The 19,376-nt window shown below is 40.0% G+C and overlaps 1 protein-coding gene across 1 annotated transcript in view; it reads right to left on the minus strand.

Annotated features, from left to right (window-relative positions):
- Window positions 1-11,709: 11,709 nt before the first annotated feature.
- The window catches only part of LOC122986408 (alpha-1,3-mannosyl-glycoprotein 4-beta-N-acetylglucosaminyltransferase C-like), a 106,835-nt gene continuing 99,168 nt past the window's right edge, over window positions 11,710-19,376 (minus strand). Inside the window, exons 5-7 of the mRNA XM_044357661.1 lie at window positions 18,605-18,750; window positions 17,755-17,902; window positions 11,710-16,855 (exon numbers count right to left, since the gene is read on the minus strand). Of these exons, the coding sequence (XP_044213596.1) occupies window positions 15,699-16,855; window positions 17,755-17,902; window positions 18,605-18,733 (1,434 nt within the window). The 5' untranslated portion in view covers window positions 18,734-18,750 and the 3' untranslated portion in view covers window positions 11,710-15,698. The remainder of the gene's footprint in view (window positions 16,856-17,754; window positions 17,903-18,604; window positions 18,751-19,376) is intronic.

The raw sequence follows: 19,376 nt of genomic DNA on the forward strand, positions 1-19,376 counted from the left end.
TAGGCAATCTGCATTATTATTCCTCTCATGTCATGACCACCAGCAGTGTATGTGCCCATCACAGGCAGCGGATGGCAGTGTTGTTTAACTGGCCTGATGGCCTGATTTACTGTGTGAAAGTGTCACTGAAATCCAAGTATCCCTTCAGGCAGAAGAAAAGCTTCTTGGAAGAACAAAACAGGGAAGAAATGGCTACTGAATCAAAAGGAAATCAATTGCAAAAGAAATCTCCTCAGGTAACAGCAGAAAATTAAGTCAGTTTCGGTCCAGTGTGAGCTTTACAAGTGAAATATAGTTTTCAAATAATGCTGTAATGACAGTGGTCATACAGTACACTGTGACAAATCCACATTTATTCTTTCTTTTAAATTCTGCATGCTCTTTTTCAGAAACTTACAGCTTCAAACTGAACCGCAGTCACCGCTAGAAGAAGTTCATTTCAATACAATAGTCTTGTGCTGCTGCAGCAGTTGGAGGTTAAAGACTCTTGCTCAAAAGCGCTGTGGCAGTAATGACAGTATTTTTCTCACCCAGGTTACACATTCAGGCCTTTTAGTGATTGAGGGTTGGGAAGTGAGATACATATATGCTTAATCATTATAAATATATTGATTAATATGCTTGTTTTCGGTTATGTGCAAGCAGTGACATGATTGCAAAATGTATACGAAGTAGTCAGTGACCATCATTAAGTAAACTACCAGTGATTAGAGTCCTGCAACATAGATGTCAAATGGATGTTTTACTCAATGATGCCAGTGGAAAGGTCATACTGATCTGTAGCTGTATCATGTTTCTATTTGGCCTTTGATCCAGATCAATTGAGACCTTTGGACAAATTTCCATCACGCGCATTCATTAGAGACAAAGCAGCTTTTTTAACTGAGCATATTTTGTTATGTGTGATGTAAGGATTTCAGTACAAACACCTACTGTACCTTTCTGCAGGTTTTTAAGTTCCTTCCATACATAAGGCGGCACCACCAGAGACAGCCATCCTTAAAAAGAAGTGTTATTTCCTACGTTCCTGCATAACTTCATGCAGCAAAAAGGTAATTTCACAAAATGTGGAAAAAAAACAGGTTATTTCCCAGCTGAATTACAATATTTAAGAACAAAAGCAATGATTATATGCTAGAATATTTTCATTTCAGAGCCCACAGTTAACCGCCCAGAGGCACCACAAGTCATTTACTTACATCTGAAAAATTTGAAAAACTTATAGCTTGAACAGTTGAAAAATTCTCACCTTAACACAATGAAACTTGGGAAAAGCAGGCAGAGATCGTGCTGTTTCATCCTCTATCCGGGGAGTTATTTCCCACAAAGTAATTTTGCCTTTTCACACCTACAGATGAAAACCTACAGTACATCTCCAGAATGAAATGACTGAATCACAATTGGGACGACTGATCCTCACAGCAGCAAATGTTGGAGGTCTCCTGAATACAATATAATGCAATACAAGGTGTGTGTATGTGCGTGTGCATGTGTGTGGTTGAAAGAACATTTCAGAGCCGTATGTCCTCGTGAAATGCTTTTTTTTTTTTTTTTTGGTAAATGTTCAACATCAGAAAATGGGTAACCCTGACCCTTCCCTTCTCTCTAACCCTGTGTTGAGGCCTTTGTTTTGTTGGGTGAACAGATGTAGGTTCAGTACCAGCAGGTGGCAGTACAGTACAAAACTAATCTAGATTTTGGTTGGTAAAAGTAAAAAAGAGGCAAGAAGATATCAGTGTATGCGTCCAGAATAACCTTTAGTTTTCCTCCACCAAAATAAATTTGAAGTTTTTTTTTACTATATCCTGCCAAAACAGTATCCATTCAGAATACAGAAAACTGACTTACCTCAATTCCAATAGATGGTACAGTATCCATAATTAAATTATTTTCTGCAACTGGCTCTTTGTAATTACATTCTGCAAGCTAGTATACCCAGTGTGCTCACTGTGTTGTTTTTGATGTGCATTCAGTTGTCTAAACAAGTCTCCACACACTTAAATATGATGGAGGCAGAAAGATTGACTATGGTGATAATACTGTAGCTGAAAGGTCATGGGTTTGATCCTCACAACAGCTGTTTTTTGTTAATACATTGAAAGTAAATATAGTTTAAGTTAGTTAGTTAAGGAATGAATAAACCAGAAGTCTTCAAAAGTAGAACAGTCAAAGTACCGGACCTTGACTGGCTGCTGACAGCTATTCCTCTAATTTTAAAATCAGTCTTGCTGAAAAAGTGTCAGGTGAATAACTGCAAAACTACCTGAACTGGAGGATTTTAGCTTTTAGTGACTGTTTAATGGAAACCAGCCTTTTATGAAAGTACTATTAGTCTGTAATAATGTGAATGAAAATGTAAGAGGTAATCAAAAAACCTCTGAGTGGGACCTGCTGTAACTCAAATTGTTTGACGAGTCTATAAATACACAGAACAACAATGGCTTGCTTCCAGACCTCAACATTAAATTGTAGCCTACATCTCAGATTTTTTTTCAGTGATTCAAATACATCTGGTGTTGTAATCACCGATGGCCATTTCCCCGGTCGGAAAAACAACTGAGAGCTCTGTAGGGGGGATAACGAAAGCCAACATCATCTCTCTCTGCCAGTGCCAGATACAGCAACAGAAAAAAATACCATGAAAATGGTGACAAACATGAATGGATGCAACTGTGCAGGCTGTTGTGTGTAGCCGCTCCCGCACTGTTACGGCCAATGAAAGAGACAACAAAATGGAAATTCATTCAGATTATTAGGCTAGACCAACATGCAAGTTATTAATGTTTCCTATATTTTCAATTAATCTGTGAATATATCTAAAATGTATGGTAAAAACAGTTACAAATTGGGCCTATATAAATATGTTTTGTATTTAAACATGTGTCTCATGCCACTAGAAGACAAGGCTTCCTATAACTGGAACAATTTAAAGTCGAATAATAATTTAGAAAAAGTTTATTAGCAGTTATTTACTTGATGAGAACTTCAGCACTTTTCCTTTGCTGAGTGGGCCAAAGCTATGTGAGGACACAAGTCTGGCTTCACAACAAGCCTCACATTGGAGGAATGCAATTAATCATTATCTCAACATCAGAGCAGATCTGTCAGTTTTTGCAAATTTGCAGGCCGCCTCAGCAGATGTCTATCAATATAACAACTCCCGTGACCCTGAAAAAGTTCAGACTTAGTACGCCTCCCACATCCACAGGACAAATTACACCCTGCGTGAATTAATTCAACTCCATTAAAAACCTTCATCGACATCTGCCGCTGCAGCGATGCTCGGGCCTGCTTGTCTTGGCCTTTCTCCAGCCGGACGCCTCTTCAATTTAACTCCAATTTAGAGTTGGTGGATGTTGGCTGACAGTTTGAAACTTCTCAGTGGGATGCTGATGAGCGTCTTCGCTCCTGCTAAAGGAAAGTCATTCTCTCATCTGGACAGCGTTGCAAATTGCGTAAAAAGCCAGTCTGATCAAGATAATGGCTTGTGAAGGAATGAGATTAGCTCCCTTTGTGAGAAATCTGATTGTGTGGAAGGGACAGTGGCATAACAAGTGCGACCTTGTTGCAGGGGCCAGCTGGGAAAGTAATTAGGCCTTACATATGGGCAGCATTACTGAAGCCCTCAGCAATGGCAGTTAAGGGACAAGCCATGTCAGGGCTGTTTATTGTCACAGGTAGGACTGTCAGTGTCAGTTTTGAATAATGGCCCCTTGTTATTAAGAGTTAGACAGCATATAGAGACAACAAAAAAGATCAGACCCTCAGATCACTTGTGTTTTAATTCCAAAGTGAGATGAACACTTTGAGATGCTTGTCAAATACATCGGTATTCGTCATCATTGCAAAAAACTGAACTATAAACAATTAAGTTGTCAGTCAGGAGAATGGTGTGATGAGAGTTTTCCCCTGTGTGTATATGTAGTCTGTCCTCTTTCCAGTTTTCCATGGTGAGAAGATGTCGTGTAGCTCAGGTCCTGGTTAAGGTATCTGCTTGGCGGCACCTGGAAGTTGCTCGGCATCCTCCTGATCAGATTCTTCATATATGTAATCAATGCAAATCGAGGGTCCAAGGATAGAAGATGTTGTAATGCTGCACAGATCGTAAAGCCCCTTGAGACAAATGTGTGATTTTGTGATATTAGGCTATACAAATAAAACTGGCTTGAATTGACTTGAGGAGATCGGCTAGCCTGGTTCAGGACCTCTGAATACTACTACTAGTAGTTGTACTAGCAGTAGTAACATTTGCAAAATGCCCACAAAAGAAACAACTAATGCTCTTTCTAATGCTAATCCCAAGAAAAAACAACAAGCTTTTCATGGGAGAACGGTCTCCAAATTCATTCTGACATTACACACTGTTACAATCTTGCTCCAGTCTAAACTCACCAAATTTTTTCCTGTGTTATGACAGCAAATCTTAGTTCTATGCCTTCAGAAATAGTAAACAGTTACTATCAGCTCCTTTCAAAAATCTTAGCCTGCCAGCTTGTTGCTCTGTCTTTGCCAGGGCATTAGGGCAAAAATTAGAGCCTGGGCCACTATTATCTTCCCAGAAACAAACAGTCTTTCTGTGCTGAAATAGTACCTGGCTCCAGATTTTCAATTTGCATTTGTAATTTGACAACCCACAGTAATTTAGAAATGTGCACTGTAGAAGCACAAAACTGAGGTAATGAAGGCTTTAAAACGAGAGGTTACACAGTGACCCTCCTCAAGACAGGATCCCAAGATCAGGTAATAAAGCACAGCTTTCAGAGCCCTTGAGTTCTGTGGCCTTGGTTATTGGCTGTAAGGATAACACAGTCTTCAATAAATCCTTGTGATTATTTGTCTTGAGTTAATGAAACACAGCCTTTCCTTTTGTTTCTTTGGTAATTGTCAATGTTGAAACAGTGATAATGCCCTCTGAGTCCTGATAAGAAAACAATAGACTGACATGGCCTCGATGTTGACTGAAAACAACATCAGTAGCCACTGAAGAGGTAAAATCAAATCCTCCCTCCACAGAAAGCGGCTAACAAGAAGGCAATACCAGACTGAATCAATGACTGAAACTGCCATTCACTCTCAATATCAGGCTGGAGATTTGCTTACTCAGTAACAGCACTTGCAATGATACAGTCATTTTGGCTCCTAAAATGTTAAGCAAATAAAGCAGCAATCAGATACCATCCCTCCTAGAGTAGATATACTGCATTTGAAACCTTGCAGCTGTTATCTACTAGCCTGGACAGCCTGCTGGATATAGCAGGATGTGCTTGTTTTCCATTTGAGACTCTTTCACATTTGTTATTTTGAGAATCTCAAACTGGGGGTGTACAGAAAGAGCTAAATTACAGGCCTTTCAGACCATCAAAATATCCTCTATCACACCTTTGCAAGGCTCTTTCGCAACAAGCCTTATTATATTGATTGTAAACATGGAAGCTGATGTCTCTGTGGTTAACGTGTCAGTGAATGTGTATCTCATCTTTATCTTGGGAGAGCCTAGAAACAGCCTTGAGGTGCTGAAAGAAGGATCTGGTATTACATGACAGTGAAACCAACAAATCCCAGGACTGCACTGGAGATGGTCAGATCTCATCTATTTCCAATTGCTGACAAAAAGCATACTTACATGAATGCACATACATACAGATGATTGAATGGCTCTGCCTGTACATACACGGCATGCATCTGCACCTCTGTGTGGAGAGGCATATATGTAACGAGTTTAACTCCCACAGACATATGTTTGACTCTGCGGTATGCCCCGACATTATAAACAGGCTTCATGAAGAAGACAAGCATCAGTAATTGTTGCGAGGGATGGAGGGACAAGCAGTCGGTGCAGTGGGCCTACAATTGGCTGATTGTGTCTCTTTGCCTGCCTGTGATAATTAAAATGACTCAACCTCCCTCCGTTCCAGTCACAGTGGTGGCATTGGAAAGGCAGTGGCAGAGCTGTTATTGCTCGTCCTTCAGCTGAAAGGATCTTGTTGGCCAGAGAGCTGAGGGCTTTTGTTCTGAGGGCTTAAAAATCTGGTGTCCAGCCTGGGCGGTTTTTAGCAACGCGCCCTGGGAAATGAGTTATCTAAGCAGCGCATGCAAAAATCCTGACATTAATCTTTAATTAAGGCCTTTACAATTTCGGGCGACATGCCTGCGAGTCTGAGAGTTACTGTAGGGGATAGATATGAACAGTGGGCAGTGGGGACTGGAGGGCCAGGCAACGTATTATATCTTGTGGTGAGCTCATTTTGTCTCATCAAAGTCAAGGCTCTGTTGATCTGCAAAGACGTTGCCTTGTTTTGCAGCTGTTTGGCTGATCACGAGATCCACTGTAAGGTAAGCTTGGCGCATTTTTTTTTTCTTTTTTGAGAAACTAGATAACAATCCCTCGAGGTAATGGTAGTGAAACATGTGCGCTGTTGCTGCTTTGTTTTCTACACAATAATCCAGATTGCTATATATTCTACAGCTCTTGATGAGAGGATGTCCTCTGATAACTGTTTGTGTGAGTATATCAAGGTGACTGCATTTGCTTCACACATTGTTTTTTCTTTTCTATCTTTTTTTTCTTTTTTTTTTTTGGTAATTGGTTGTGCATCTTTTTTTGAAAGAGCCAAGTGATAAACCTGCTGGTGCAACCAGCATGCCACTGAAGCTTTTCTTGTGTTGTGACAGCTGCTGCCTGTGTGATGTTCCACAAAAAGCCCCCAAGACACAACCTGTTTCATTCTGGCTGAAGATTCACTTGAAAAAAGACAAGTCTCCGATGAAACAAAATGGGACTTAGGTAATTGTTTTGATTACTTCTTTCCCTGTTGCCAGTTGGACGGAAGCATTACAAAGCTGAAAGTGGAGGTTTAGGGAGGAAGGGACCGAGGAGAAGTAGCAGCACATCTCCCTGCGGCAAGATTTGTTCATTGGCAACAATGAGAGACAGATGGGAGGGTGTTGGTGGTAACAGGAGGGGGTGGAGGGTGGGGGGGGGGTCACACCTTTGTGAGGCGAAGCAATTGGGAGCGATTAAACCCTCATTCGCCGAAGGGACTATCCACTCTGAGGCAGGAGCTGGCTCCAACAGCGCCTGCAGCTCCGTTCCTTTTATCTCCACTCCTCATGAAGACCCTGTAAATGCCATGGGAGCAGTTAAAGTGAAGCACACTGTGTTCTGCTAGGCTGGTTCACTGTTAATGTTCAACATCATGACAGCAAATGAAAAGAATTTCTTAGGTTGTCTGCACCACTGCAATGGATCATCTATGCAATAAGAGAGTGGCTTAACCCCTGTAATTAAACTTGTGACCTACACAGTTATACTTTGTCTTTTTTACCACAAGGAACAGCTCAAACTTCCATTTCTGCACATGTGCAGATTCCATTTTCCTCAGCTTTGATATGCCACCATCCGGAAACAAACTATGATTGAATGCTTGATGCGCTTTCATCCTCACCCACAACCATTTTCATCCCAGATTTGGCAGATAAGAATACATCCTTTTCCTTTCCCATCTTAAAACTGGTTCAATACCCGGCGGCACAGGCTGGCTCGAGCCTCTTGGTATCCACCGTAACTGACTGCTCATCAGCCCAAGAGCAGCTGAACGCTGAGGGGCCCCTCCATCACCAGTAGACACACAATCACAGGTTCCTAGCCAGGTTATTACGAGTCATTCATCACCCGCACCTGCTTCGTGTTTCCCTGCTTTCAGCTTCGCTTCAACTTCAATACTTTTAAATCCCTGTACTTACCCATTTGTCTGTTCATTGCACTTCTTTTCAGCTTCTCCAACATGTCTCTTAGCATCACCCCCCCTTCCTCTCCCATTTCCCCAGCCTAGCTCCACCTCAGCGTGTGTCTGGCTCATGTGGGTCTATGCTTCATGAAACACAGTGCAAAATGTACTAATCAAAAGCTATTGACAGGCTTTGATGCTGCCCTGGTGTGCGCTTGGAAACATATTGTGCCTGCACCTTGACAGAACTGCAGCAGCCCCCACCCAAAAAAAAAAAAAAAAAAAAAAATCAAACTGGCCGTGTCCGTTGTTCTTTTGATTTGCTTTGCACATTGCTGCTGCTTCTTAATCGACGGATAGTGAATGTGAGGCGGAATTAAAATCCCTCCACAGAGGCAGATTCCCAGAGGCACGAGAGCAGGACAGATCAAAAGGCAAACGAGGAAATCCGCACAATCCATATCAACCACATATCATGTGGGGTTTGCCCTCCTGTGTAGGTACGTGCTGGCTGCACCATGGCAACCACAGCAATTGATTGGCACAGTGCAGGTCTTGGTTTTTTACTTGCTACCCTGGTCCCTTCATAGCATGCATTAGCTGAGGTTTCTCAGGTACCCAGCTGTCATGTATACTTACCCTCTATTTGGTTCTGGATGACTTTGAAGGACAGGAGATGGAGAGAGGCGAGGACAGCTGTGACAAAATGCTCAAGGTCTCTGAAATGGTGTTGAAACTATGAAAGCCTGGAGGAGAGCATGAGACTTGACTCCATTATCAAAAGCAGCCTTTATCAAACATGTTATGAAACCCTCAAGAACTGTGATTTTTGCTTATTACTCCTGTAATATTTATTATGTCTATTGAAGGTGATTTTTTATGCAGTGTTTCATTCTCATTGAAGTTTTTCTGTATTTTTTCCTCTGTTCTTTAATCTATTAGCATTGCTGCAAATTGCAATAAGCCAAATGGTCTTTATAAAATACCCAGTTGGCAATGGAAATTAGCATGGCGCTGTGAACTCCCAGTCTGTTCTATTAACAGATTATATGCTTCTCTATGGGTTGGGGGAATTCTCTAACTCTTCTGGCTTTATGAAACCCTTTCAGAACCAATGAGATAGCTAACTACTCATGTTACTATTTTGGAAATGTAAGTTTCTATCCAATAACAACAATAATCTGGAGTCACTGAAATAATGTTGGAAGTGATACAGTTTGTTTCTCTGTTCGAGGGGGGGAGATGCTATACACTTGTCTCAGTGCTTCTGCCATTCCTGGAAACATTTCCTGTAGTCGTCTTTTGTCACTGTGTCCAGAGCCTGTGTTTCTTCCTGGATTTCTTCCATGATGGCGAATATTCTCCCTTTCTGTCCCAATTTTAGCTTCACCAAGCTGTAGGCGTACACTACCTAGAAGCAAACAACACCCTAGTCCCGTGCTGTCAATGGCTTCTGGGAATTTTGAGCCCCCCCTCGTATTTCACATTTATTCACTTACAAATAAACCAAATATCAATCACTTAACCCTTTTCATCAGACTTGTAGCGGCTGTTTTGTTTGGTTTTCACTCCCCTTACTTACAGGCTTTATGGAATAGTCACTACATATCATTATTATGTGTTAAGTGATCGGTGTTGTATATGCTCAAGGGTACTTCTCAGTGCCCTAGAATATATAGAATTTCTGGAGAATTAGAAATAGCTGTCTTTTTTCCTGTATATGCAGAGGTTTTTGAGGCACAGTAATGCATAATATATAATCTGTATATGAATGTGAAGAGGAGAATGTCAGTGCTTCAGAGATATAAGACCCATGTTGACAGGACCCTCTGAGCCTTAAAGGAAAATACCGGTTCATTTGAACATGATGTATTTCCCATAAATGGGGCCATTGTGGCTCTATGTGACATGCTAATTTTGCTCTCTCCACCTCCGTTACAGAGATTCTGGCGACTCACAAAAAGAAAAAAGATTTTCATCACACAAAACAACAATCATCTGAGCAAACTAATGAGACTCCTACATCTTATAAACATGATTTTTTTCAAGAATCGCTTCAAATGTTTGTTTCTCAGTCTGAATGAAAGTAAACACAGAAAAGGGCCACCTGTAGCAGCCGTTACAGCTAACTACATAGGGAACTACATCCAGCGCAGCTTGCCAGCTAACCAAACCACCCACATATTCATCCACGTACATGTATGAGGCTGACTTTCACTGCAGTTAGACTGTAAGGAAGCTAAAAAAACAAAGTGCAATTACAGATTATCCTGTGTACCACTATGAGGATGATCGTGAGTCATTTCACTTTGACTGGCCAACCATATTTATTTGAGTTGGAGTACACAGAGAGGAGCTAAAACAACTGAAAGAAGGCAGAAAGGCAACAGGACTGTCAGGAAAGTCAACGTACACTAACTGGAGGTGTTCCTGTGGTTGCTGTGGTCACTGACCTCCTCTTCTGACGAGTGAGGAGGAAAACTTTTGCTACAGAGAGGGACTTGTTGCTGTCAGACTCAGAAAATCTGACAGTAATCCTAGCTGTGTGACTACTACAAATGGATTTAGTGTTCATCAACACTGTTGTCCTGGAGACTGTTTCACCTCCACAAAATCAACTGGATGAAAAGAGTGGGGCTTGCTGGACCAAACGCTCAGTTCCACATGGTGAGAAAAATGCAATTACAACACGTAACTGTGTGAGGTATTACAGTATGTAAGTCTCGATCAATCAATTGATAGTCCATGAAATCTGCACAGCGTGTATCTCGTCATTTTATCCTTGCAACTTGGAAACTTGCAAGCATGAACCATTTTATGTATCTAAGTTACTACTTCTCTTGCATGAAGAGATGCTGAGCTATCCACAGCCTCAGACATAAACAAACCGACGTGCAAGTTGCCCTGGATGTAGTTCCCTGTTCATTTAGCCATAATGGCTGCTACAGACGGCTAGTTTCTGTGTTTACTTTCGTTCAGACTCAGAAACTTCTAGCGAACTCTTGAAGCGATTCATGTAAAAATCATGTTTATTTGGACAGATGTAGGAGTCTCAGCAGCTTGAACCTATGATTGTTGTTTTGTGTGATAAACGTCTTTAAATGAATCACTGAAATCTCTATAATGAGAGCTGGAGAGAGCAAAATTAGCGTGACAAATAGAGCCACAATAACCATATTTATGGGAAATACATCAGGTTAAAAAAAACCCTGAATTTTCCTTGAAAACTTTCCAAACTTGTATTGATACTTAAGTAAAACCCAAGAAAAAAATATAAAGGATGGATTTTTTTCACTTTTCTTGTTTCAGTTAATGGTTGATATGTTTGAGTTGTAGCACTAAAGTCATATTTGGTTGATGCATATGAGTAAAATGTTGCCTTTGAGGCTTAGAGGTACCTTAACGCTGTCGTTTTTCACCTAAAGTTGCTAACCTTTTGGCAAATCTTCACCATGAAAAGTCATGCTGCATGCAGTAGTTAAAATGTGGAGTTATAAGGAGTGCTTTTTTATGTGACTTCTTCATGGATTCATGGATGAAGTTAGTTGCCCTGATATCAGCATATACAGTATGTAAATATCATTATCATAATCAATCCATCAATCACGCAAACTGCACCGGGCACTCGAGGTTAAACACACACTTACCATATAAAGCCTCATGTGTCCCTTTACACAAGCAATAAAATATGCAGTAACTTTCACTGAATAAACAGATTTATTGACTACACTACTGTTTCCTCCAGAATATGTCTGTTTTCCTTGTCAGTCATGTTTCCAGGTTTCTGACAGTGTGCTTTATGTAAGGAAATGTATGACCCCTCTTGACAAATACACAAAGAGCATGAAGCTTTAAACAGTACAGTATCCCCCTCAAGCATCATCTCCACACCTTCATTAAGTATGCACTTAAAAAAAAAAAAGCAGAAAGCATATGAATATTGAAATGAATAATGTATGGTTTTTGCTTTTGGCTACAGCAAGATCTGAGTCAAACAGCCTTGCTCTCGCTGCAAGTTTCAAGGAACTGCAAATGTCAGTTATCTTGTTTTTTAATTTAAAATGTACGCCATAACTGTATGTTCTGCTTTTATTTATAAACATTATTAACACTGAAACAAAGGCAAAGACAGAGGGACATTTTGATTCAGGGTCATGTAAATAGTGTTGTTTTCCTCAAGGCATTTAAACCAATATTCAAACCCCGACACTGCAGACACATATTCAATATTTTGTGTTCTCTTGAGCTCTCGTGTACACAGCTCTGTCTCGGCAGTCAATGCACCACAAAGTTAGCATTCATTTGTTTAATCTAATTTCATTTTAAATACAATATATACAATACAACATTTGAAATGATACGGGTAAAAAAATATATGTCATCTTACAATACAGTACCATTTAGAGAACGATGGAAAGAAAAACAGACACTGAAACAACATCTTAACACACTCGCTCCACTTAACAATATACAGCACATGTCAACTCCGAACCTGTTGTAAGGTAGTATCTGTAGGCTTCTACATACAAACCCAATACAATTTCATTAGCAGAAGCTTAACAATAATTCATAGATCCTGACGTACAAAAGGAGTTGTTTTATCCACTGAAAATGCTTTTTGTTCATGCACTTTGTACATGCTCCACTGGAAGACAGCTCACATTTCAAATAACTCAGGACCCACATATCATATTCATATTCATCACTTGCTCTGATCTTCAGGCATTGGACCCTCAAGGCCGATATAATTAAACAAACTTACACAGTTACCTGCCTGCAAGTGATTTACAAACCTCTGCCCTTTTTCTCACAGAGATCTGCCGATGTTGTTAAGAGTTTTATTCCCGATGAATGAACAGCGAAGATGGCCATTTATAGCTGTGGGTGCTCGACAGGAGGAAAGAACAGCTTTCCCTAAGTATTAACTGAAATGTATAACTGATCCTGTGGACACTGTTCACTCAAGGCCCTGTATGGATTGCGGTTTCCAAACAGGCTGCCAATAGCAAAGAATGCTGCGCGCAGCAGTTTCCTGACATCCAGTTAAAGAATTTATGCGGCTTTTGTTGTTATCCCCAAGATGTAAATCTGTCCATAAATCTGCAGCATGCAGCTAGTTTTGGCTGGCATCTTATTTCAAATAAAGATCAGACAGCAATTTCTCCTCTAGAAATATCAGCCTCACAACGCGGTTGCTCTACTTGGGCATAAGACCTATCAAAGCCATCAATTACACTTGTAAAACAGCTAACTGCGCTACAGTGACATCATGTGTTTATAGCTCATAAGCAGATAATACTAGGCCGAGTTGGCACCACGATGTCCGTCTTAAAGAATACTACACGCGCAGCACAATGTAGATTGTGTTTCCGAGTATCATCCATTCAAACAAGATCCCCTCCAAGGAGCTGATCCATGCAGGTCACGGAATCATTCACCAAAATGAATAGCGACATTCCAAGAGAAATGCTGAGGAAAAACAATAAGCCATATTGTTGAGGTGGTGGGCATTCTAATTTCATTTCAGATAGCACATGGGGGATTTGCTGAGGAAGGATTTCGAGGTGGCGGTACAAGCCAATCTGTGAAAGGTCTCGATCTGTGACACTGAACAAGACCTTGAGGGAAAACATGGAACAGGTGGCTACTGCAACAATGGAACAAAGCTTCACAAAGCCGTCGCAGCATGCTTAATGACTATTTGCTTCCACCTCATGTTCCTAAAGAACCGTCAGTGTTATGTAAACATTTACCTCTTTATTGCATTGTTGAGTGATTTCTTCACGCCGTTGCAATGAGACTAATCAGTCACCGAACATTGCTCGCAGACAGATTATAATTACTAGGAACATGGGGAATGACAAGGTTATTTTCATAGCATGATTCTGATTTACTTTGAGCATCATGGTGATGATGTGTTAACATGTGTAGTATTAATTCTTGCAAATGTTATCTGCTGATAAACAAAAAGCAAGGTGGGGAATTTGAAAAGCATCTTCAAAAGGAAGCCAAGCAAATTTCCTCAAAGCAGCTTTATGACTGTAAGAACCGAGAGCAAAGATCACAGAGAGGCAACCATGTAGGAGCAGAAACATTGGAGCTGTGAGAGTGCAATGTTGGAGAAAGAACGAATTGAGATCCTATAGCTCCGGGGGAGATGTTGTTTTGCTGGTGTAGAGAGTGAGGCAAACACAGACCAATTTACTGGGGGAAAATTGTGCTGTGATGTAAAAAAAGAGAGCTAAGAGCAGACCTGGCCCATTCTTCACTGTGCAATCTAATCTCAGCTCTTGGAGAAGATGGGTGAAAACAAACATTGTTCTCCTGTCAGCAGCCCTGACAGAACATACAGTGCTAGTAAAAGAGCTCAGCCTACTCACACTCCCGCCTCAACCACAACCGAGAAGATGATTAAAGCAGGAGAGAATATTTAAAACTGAAAAAGTTAGGTGTGACATGATGAATATTCAAGGCAACAATGACCTCTGATACTTTCCTGGTGGGTTTTTCAAGGAGGAAAATAATTAAGGGCCAAATGGGGACATTTTCAGAGAGAAATCCCAGAGCTACACTTATGCAATCTTAATATCAATCATGAAAAATGGTTGAAGACACAATAGCTTTAATTGGATGGTGTTTTCAAGGAGAACCTGTTCTTAAAAAATATTTTCTTACACTTCATAATCACTATCCTTTCCCCCAGTGTATAAATAATTTGTGGTTCATAACATATTAAAGTAAGAGTGGTCAATTATGGTAAATTTAACAACACTGAGTAAATCAGTAGTACAGTAAGCTGTTCCCTAAGTGAGATTTGTCTTCATTGCTCACTTCAAAAACATTCATAAATGAGTGGTTGTTTATATCATCCATAAATAACTTACAAATATGTCATCAAGGTAGGGATAGGCGATACGGTAAAAATAAATATAGTGAATTTAAAAAGAAACTTCCTGACATTAATACCGATATATCACAATATGGTAAATTTATGGAAAAACGTATGTAAAATGATGGCTTTGATATTCAATGCAATGAAATGCTTCTCTGTTATGCAGACTAGAGACTGGACTAAACTGAATGTGTAAAACAAAACCTTCAATAATTGAATTTTTCATTTGAGTATAAGGCTGGTGTCATATCACATTTTTCTTATTGTCAACAAATTCCATGAAAAGGACAAAACCAACAATGTGTTATTCCATCTCTCAATACTTTCTGTTATCTACCCTATACTGTAGTTTTTTTTTAGCAGATGTTAATCAAACAGCTGGAAATTGTGCATTTGTTTGGGACCATTTCCAGCTGTGGATTAATAGACATGCTCTAGTGAGTGTTTACGGCTGCAGGAATGTGTATGTGGGACCTGATGTGTATGTTCATGGTAATGAAAGCACGTCACTTACTCAAGTGCAACAGTTTGGCTCATTGATGTGTCATGTGGTTTGGACAACAGTGGAGCTCAAGTTCAATCAAACAGTGGCCACTGGTTAGTGGGATCATTTAATTGTTGGCTTTGGTCTTTTCATAGGATTTTGTGACAATAAAAAAGACAATATATTGCCAGACTTATCCTTTAATTGGTAAACCAGAATTTTATAAAACAATATCACAATTATGATATGATACCACTTCAAGTCAATAAAAGATAGTATGGAATTATCGTCCAGCTCTATGTTATGGATGGCTATCAAAAGTTAAAATAAATGAAGGCCTATGAAACACTTAAGAGAACACACTTTCATGAATACTCTGAGGTCAGTTGAACAGTCCTTAAGAATGACTGGGAAGAGGCTCCACTAAGGTTACTTGCAGGTATAAAAAACTATAGATTGATTTGGCAATCAAAATGAGTATCAATAAATACATACAAAATGAATAAATAAACCTGGAAATACATACATTTGTAAATAATAATAATAATAAAAACCTTTGCCTCTATGACATACTAAGAGTCTTTGTGTATAGTCCTCATTGGCTGGGGGGTTGTGTAGTCCATAAACTTATACTTCTAATAATGAGCCATTCTTTCTGACTGGCTGTCACCACAATGCGCACACACTCAATGTCAAAGGCAATCTTGTGGTCTACATCTTGAACCTCGATGTTGCCGTTTTTAAACTCCCCTAATGTGATATATGAGGAACACTGTTTCCCTTTCTTAGTCCCAACTAGTTTTTCTCCTACTTCCAGAGCTCCGTGGTGAAGAATATCATTCTGTCGGTCGTCAGAACCAGTAGCAATCTTAATTTTACTAATTTTGGTGGATTTATTAAAGACTATGACAAAGAAGTCTCCAGTAGAAGGAGGCTTCCCCCAGAAGTATTCATCCACAGTGCTATAAGCCTTGGTGGCATCATAGTTTTCAAAGACGTTGATGTTTGTGTAAAGGCTGGCAGGAGGGTTGTCAGGAATGTCTATGGAGTCTTCCTCGAAGTCGTCGTCCTTCAGCTTGTTCTCTGCTCCTTTGTAAGAGGAGTAGTAGCCCATGTGCTGGAACAGCGAAGGCTTGAAGCGGATCACGTCCTTCTGGGCCAGCAGACCCCTGAAGTGGATGAGGAGCCAGTCGCAGGGCATTTCCTGGTAGAACATGAGGAGGAAATGAGCCAGACGTGGCAGGTCTCTGGAGTGGTACAGCTTCCCGATGTAGCCCAGCTTGGAGAACTCCAGCATCACCCAGTAGGAACCTTCTCGGGAGGTGATCACCTTCTTCAGCGCCGTCAGGAAGTTCCTGGAGCAGCGGACGTCGTCTTCTAGCATCATGTAGAAGTGAGAGAGGTTTGTGCAGAAGTTGAGGAGGAAAGCGTAGTCTACGTTCTGCTTAGAGCGGAAACGGACTCTGTCCTCTGGATCATTGTAGTTCCTTTTCAACCCATCCAGAGATGGATAGTATTCCTCCGGAGCCTGGATCACCAGGAGGCGTCCGGCTATGATGTGGTGGGCAAACTTCCTGGTGATTTCTTGTACCAGGTTCTCACACCAGACCAGGTCAAAGTCTGCCAGATGGACCACAACCACAATCTCTTTCATTTCCTCATAACTGGACTGATCAAAGATGGATTTGATCGTCTCCAGAAGGTAGTTCCCTCTTTTTCTTTTGACTGATGACAGTCCAATGGTGAGATACTCTGTGAACAAAAGTGAACATTTCATCATAGTGTAAACAGAAATGCTTGAAAATGATCAATTTTAAATATATATTACAGAGATTAAATGACGGGTTGGAGAGCGAATTTTACTCAAGACTGTTCCTCAGAAAATAAACAAACTATATCTATCTGATTTATATATCTATACAAACTATAATTATATCATTTGAGCGTGATTGTTCATTTTTGATGTTGAGAATATTAATTTGACAAAATAATTGACTCATAGTTCACTTACAGTCTTTTCCAGAGCTTTCAATCATATAATATGGTTGTCAATATTGACCGCCCCATTGGACTCATAGACAACCATCAGTTATTACGTGATTGAGGTTGTATTAGCCTACTTAGGTGATGATAATTGATGTATTTCTATGACTGCGCAAACCAAGCAAACTCCATCAACTGATGGAGTTTGTGAGATATGGTTGAAAGCCCTGGAAAAAGCTAGTAGGTGAACCTTGAATTATTATTATTTTATCACTATATGTATTCTTTAAATATGTTTCCATCAAGAATATTCATGGTGACGTATATATATTTTTATGACCAACGTGTATGTTAAATATTTTGTGGCACAGACCACAAATTAGAGCTCAGTGCTCACTGTAGCTGAAAATGTCTCTGAAGGCAATAAAGACATAAATGTTTGGTGAATAAAACATGGTATACTTAAGAAGACTTCTGTGCTGTGTTTGATTTTAAGGTAAAAACGTCTCTGTGGAGTAGTTGCATTTTATGGCTCTGCTATAAATCCCAGACACAGATTTTAAGTTGTAGTTCTCAGTCCCAGCGTATGTTCACAATTATGACTTAACTCTCCCACACTCATGAAAATAGTCAGTGTAAATTCCTCTTTAAAGAAAATCTAAACTTACTCTTGCGGTTCAGCGGGGTTCCAGCGAGATAACGATACGTGACATTAATGGTTCCAGAGAAATTACTGAGGTCTCTGAAGGTGTGAACGTATCGTTCTGAGCTCGGCGGGTGGACTGACGTTTCCCTGAGCTGCCTTTTATCCTCTTCCTGCAAAGCAACATGAAAAACACAGGATTACCTCACATTATGAACAATAGAGGAAAAAAAAACATGTATAAACAAGTTGTCATAGCCACTGTAGACAAGGGACAGGAAAGCCATCTTGGAAATTTCAATTTCTTCTGTGAATAATTCAAATGAGGTGAAACCAGACTTTTGTTTTCTTAAACTTGTTTCTAACATCCTGTGCAAACTTGACACAATCTGTGTTTTAATGTGGCTGAGTTAACCCTCGACGTTTGAAGACAAAAGGAATCTTCAAACCCCTCTAGGCAGTTTGCATAGCCAAGCAAATGGACTTGAGTACAGCGCCTGAGAGCTGAAAATGTGAACTACCTCTTAATAATTTAAATAACAAACACAGATAATGTAATGTGATAACCAAGTTTTGATGGCATCATGAATAAGAAATAAATCATCTGGATGACTTCAACTTGGGTCCATGTCATAAAAATTTAAACGTGTTTCCTTTAAAAACAAGCAATTATAAAAGGGACAACATGGGTGGAGTAAACAAATACAACAACACATTTGGTTTCAGAATCATATTTGGTCAAATTTGTTTTTCCAGACATTAAGTAGGAGCACAAACATTATAACTGAGTACTTCATCTAAATTTCTAATTTGGAAAATGCTCTCTAATAACACAAAGATGAATGTAATTCACATACACAACAGGATTTACTAACCAGCACGTAGCCGTCTTCAATGTAGAGGTTAAGGAAGAGGAGGAAGGTGATGAGGAAGCCGAGGAAGGGAATAGTGGAGCGTTTCCTCAGACACCTCATCTTGTCCAGGGATTTCCACACCAGCCTCATGCTGTACACGCTCGGATCTGCATAAGAACATGAGAAAAGACGCATTTATGCTTTGAACGTCGTCAGCCTGAGATGCTGCATGCAAATAATTTGCCTTTTTTATCAGGCAAGTGGGGGGAATTCATTGTAGGACTGTACAACCATATATGATGTGGATATCTCCGACTAGCATCATAATTATTCTTCAACAGACTTCTAATGATGTGTGATTGTGTGGTGCTTTTTCTCCTTTTCAGGGAAGGAGATGAACCAAATCAGATGAGAGAAAAACTAAAGGCACTGCAGGATATTGACCTGCCCAACAATTGATTACTGATGTGAATCAAATGCGCTTCTTTACTAATAACAATTATGCAAATATCCCCATTTGGTAGCTGTATTTGGAGTGGTATTTTAAGTTTAGTGATAAAGGCTGGTGCTGTGGTTGATGGCCAGCATTTCAATACATTCATATGCCACAATGGTAAAAAAAGAAAAAAAAAAGACGCTTCTGTCTGCTCTTATCAGCTGGCTTACTCTTCTTTGTTGTGAAAATGTGACTTTTTCTCTTTGTAGATTACAGGCGACCATCATTGAAGGGGAAAAGTCAAAATCAATTGTCAAAACAGTTCATTTTATTTCAGATATGCAGTCCACGGCAGAA

Source organism: Thunnus albacares, chromosome 7 (assembly GCF_914725855.1).
Source record: "Thunnus albacares chromosome 7, fThuAlb1.1, whole genome shotgun sequence".
Lineage (NCBI taxonomy): Eukaryota > Metazoa > Chordata > Actinopteri > Scombriformes > Scombridae > Thunnus > Thunnus albacares.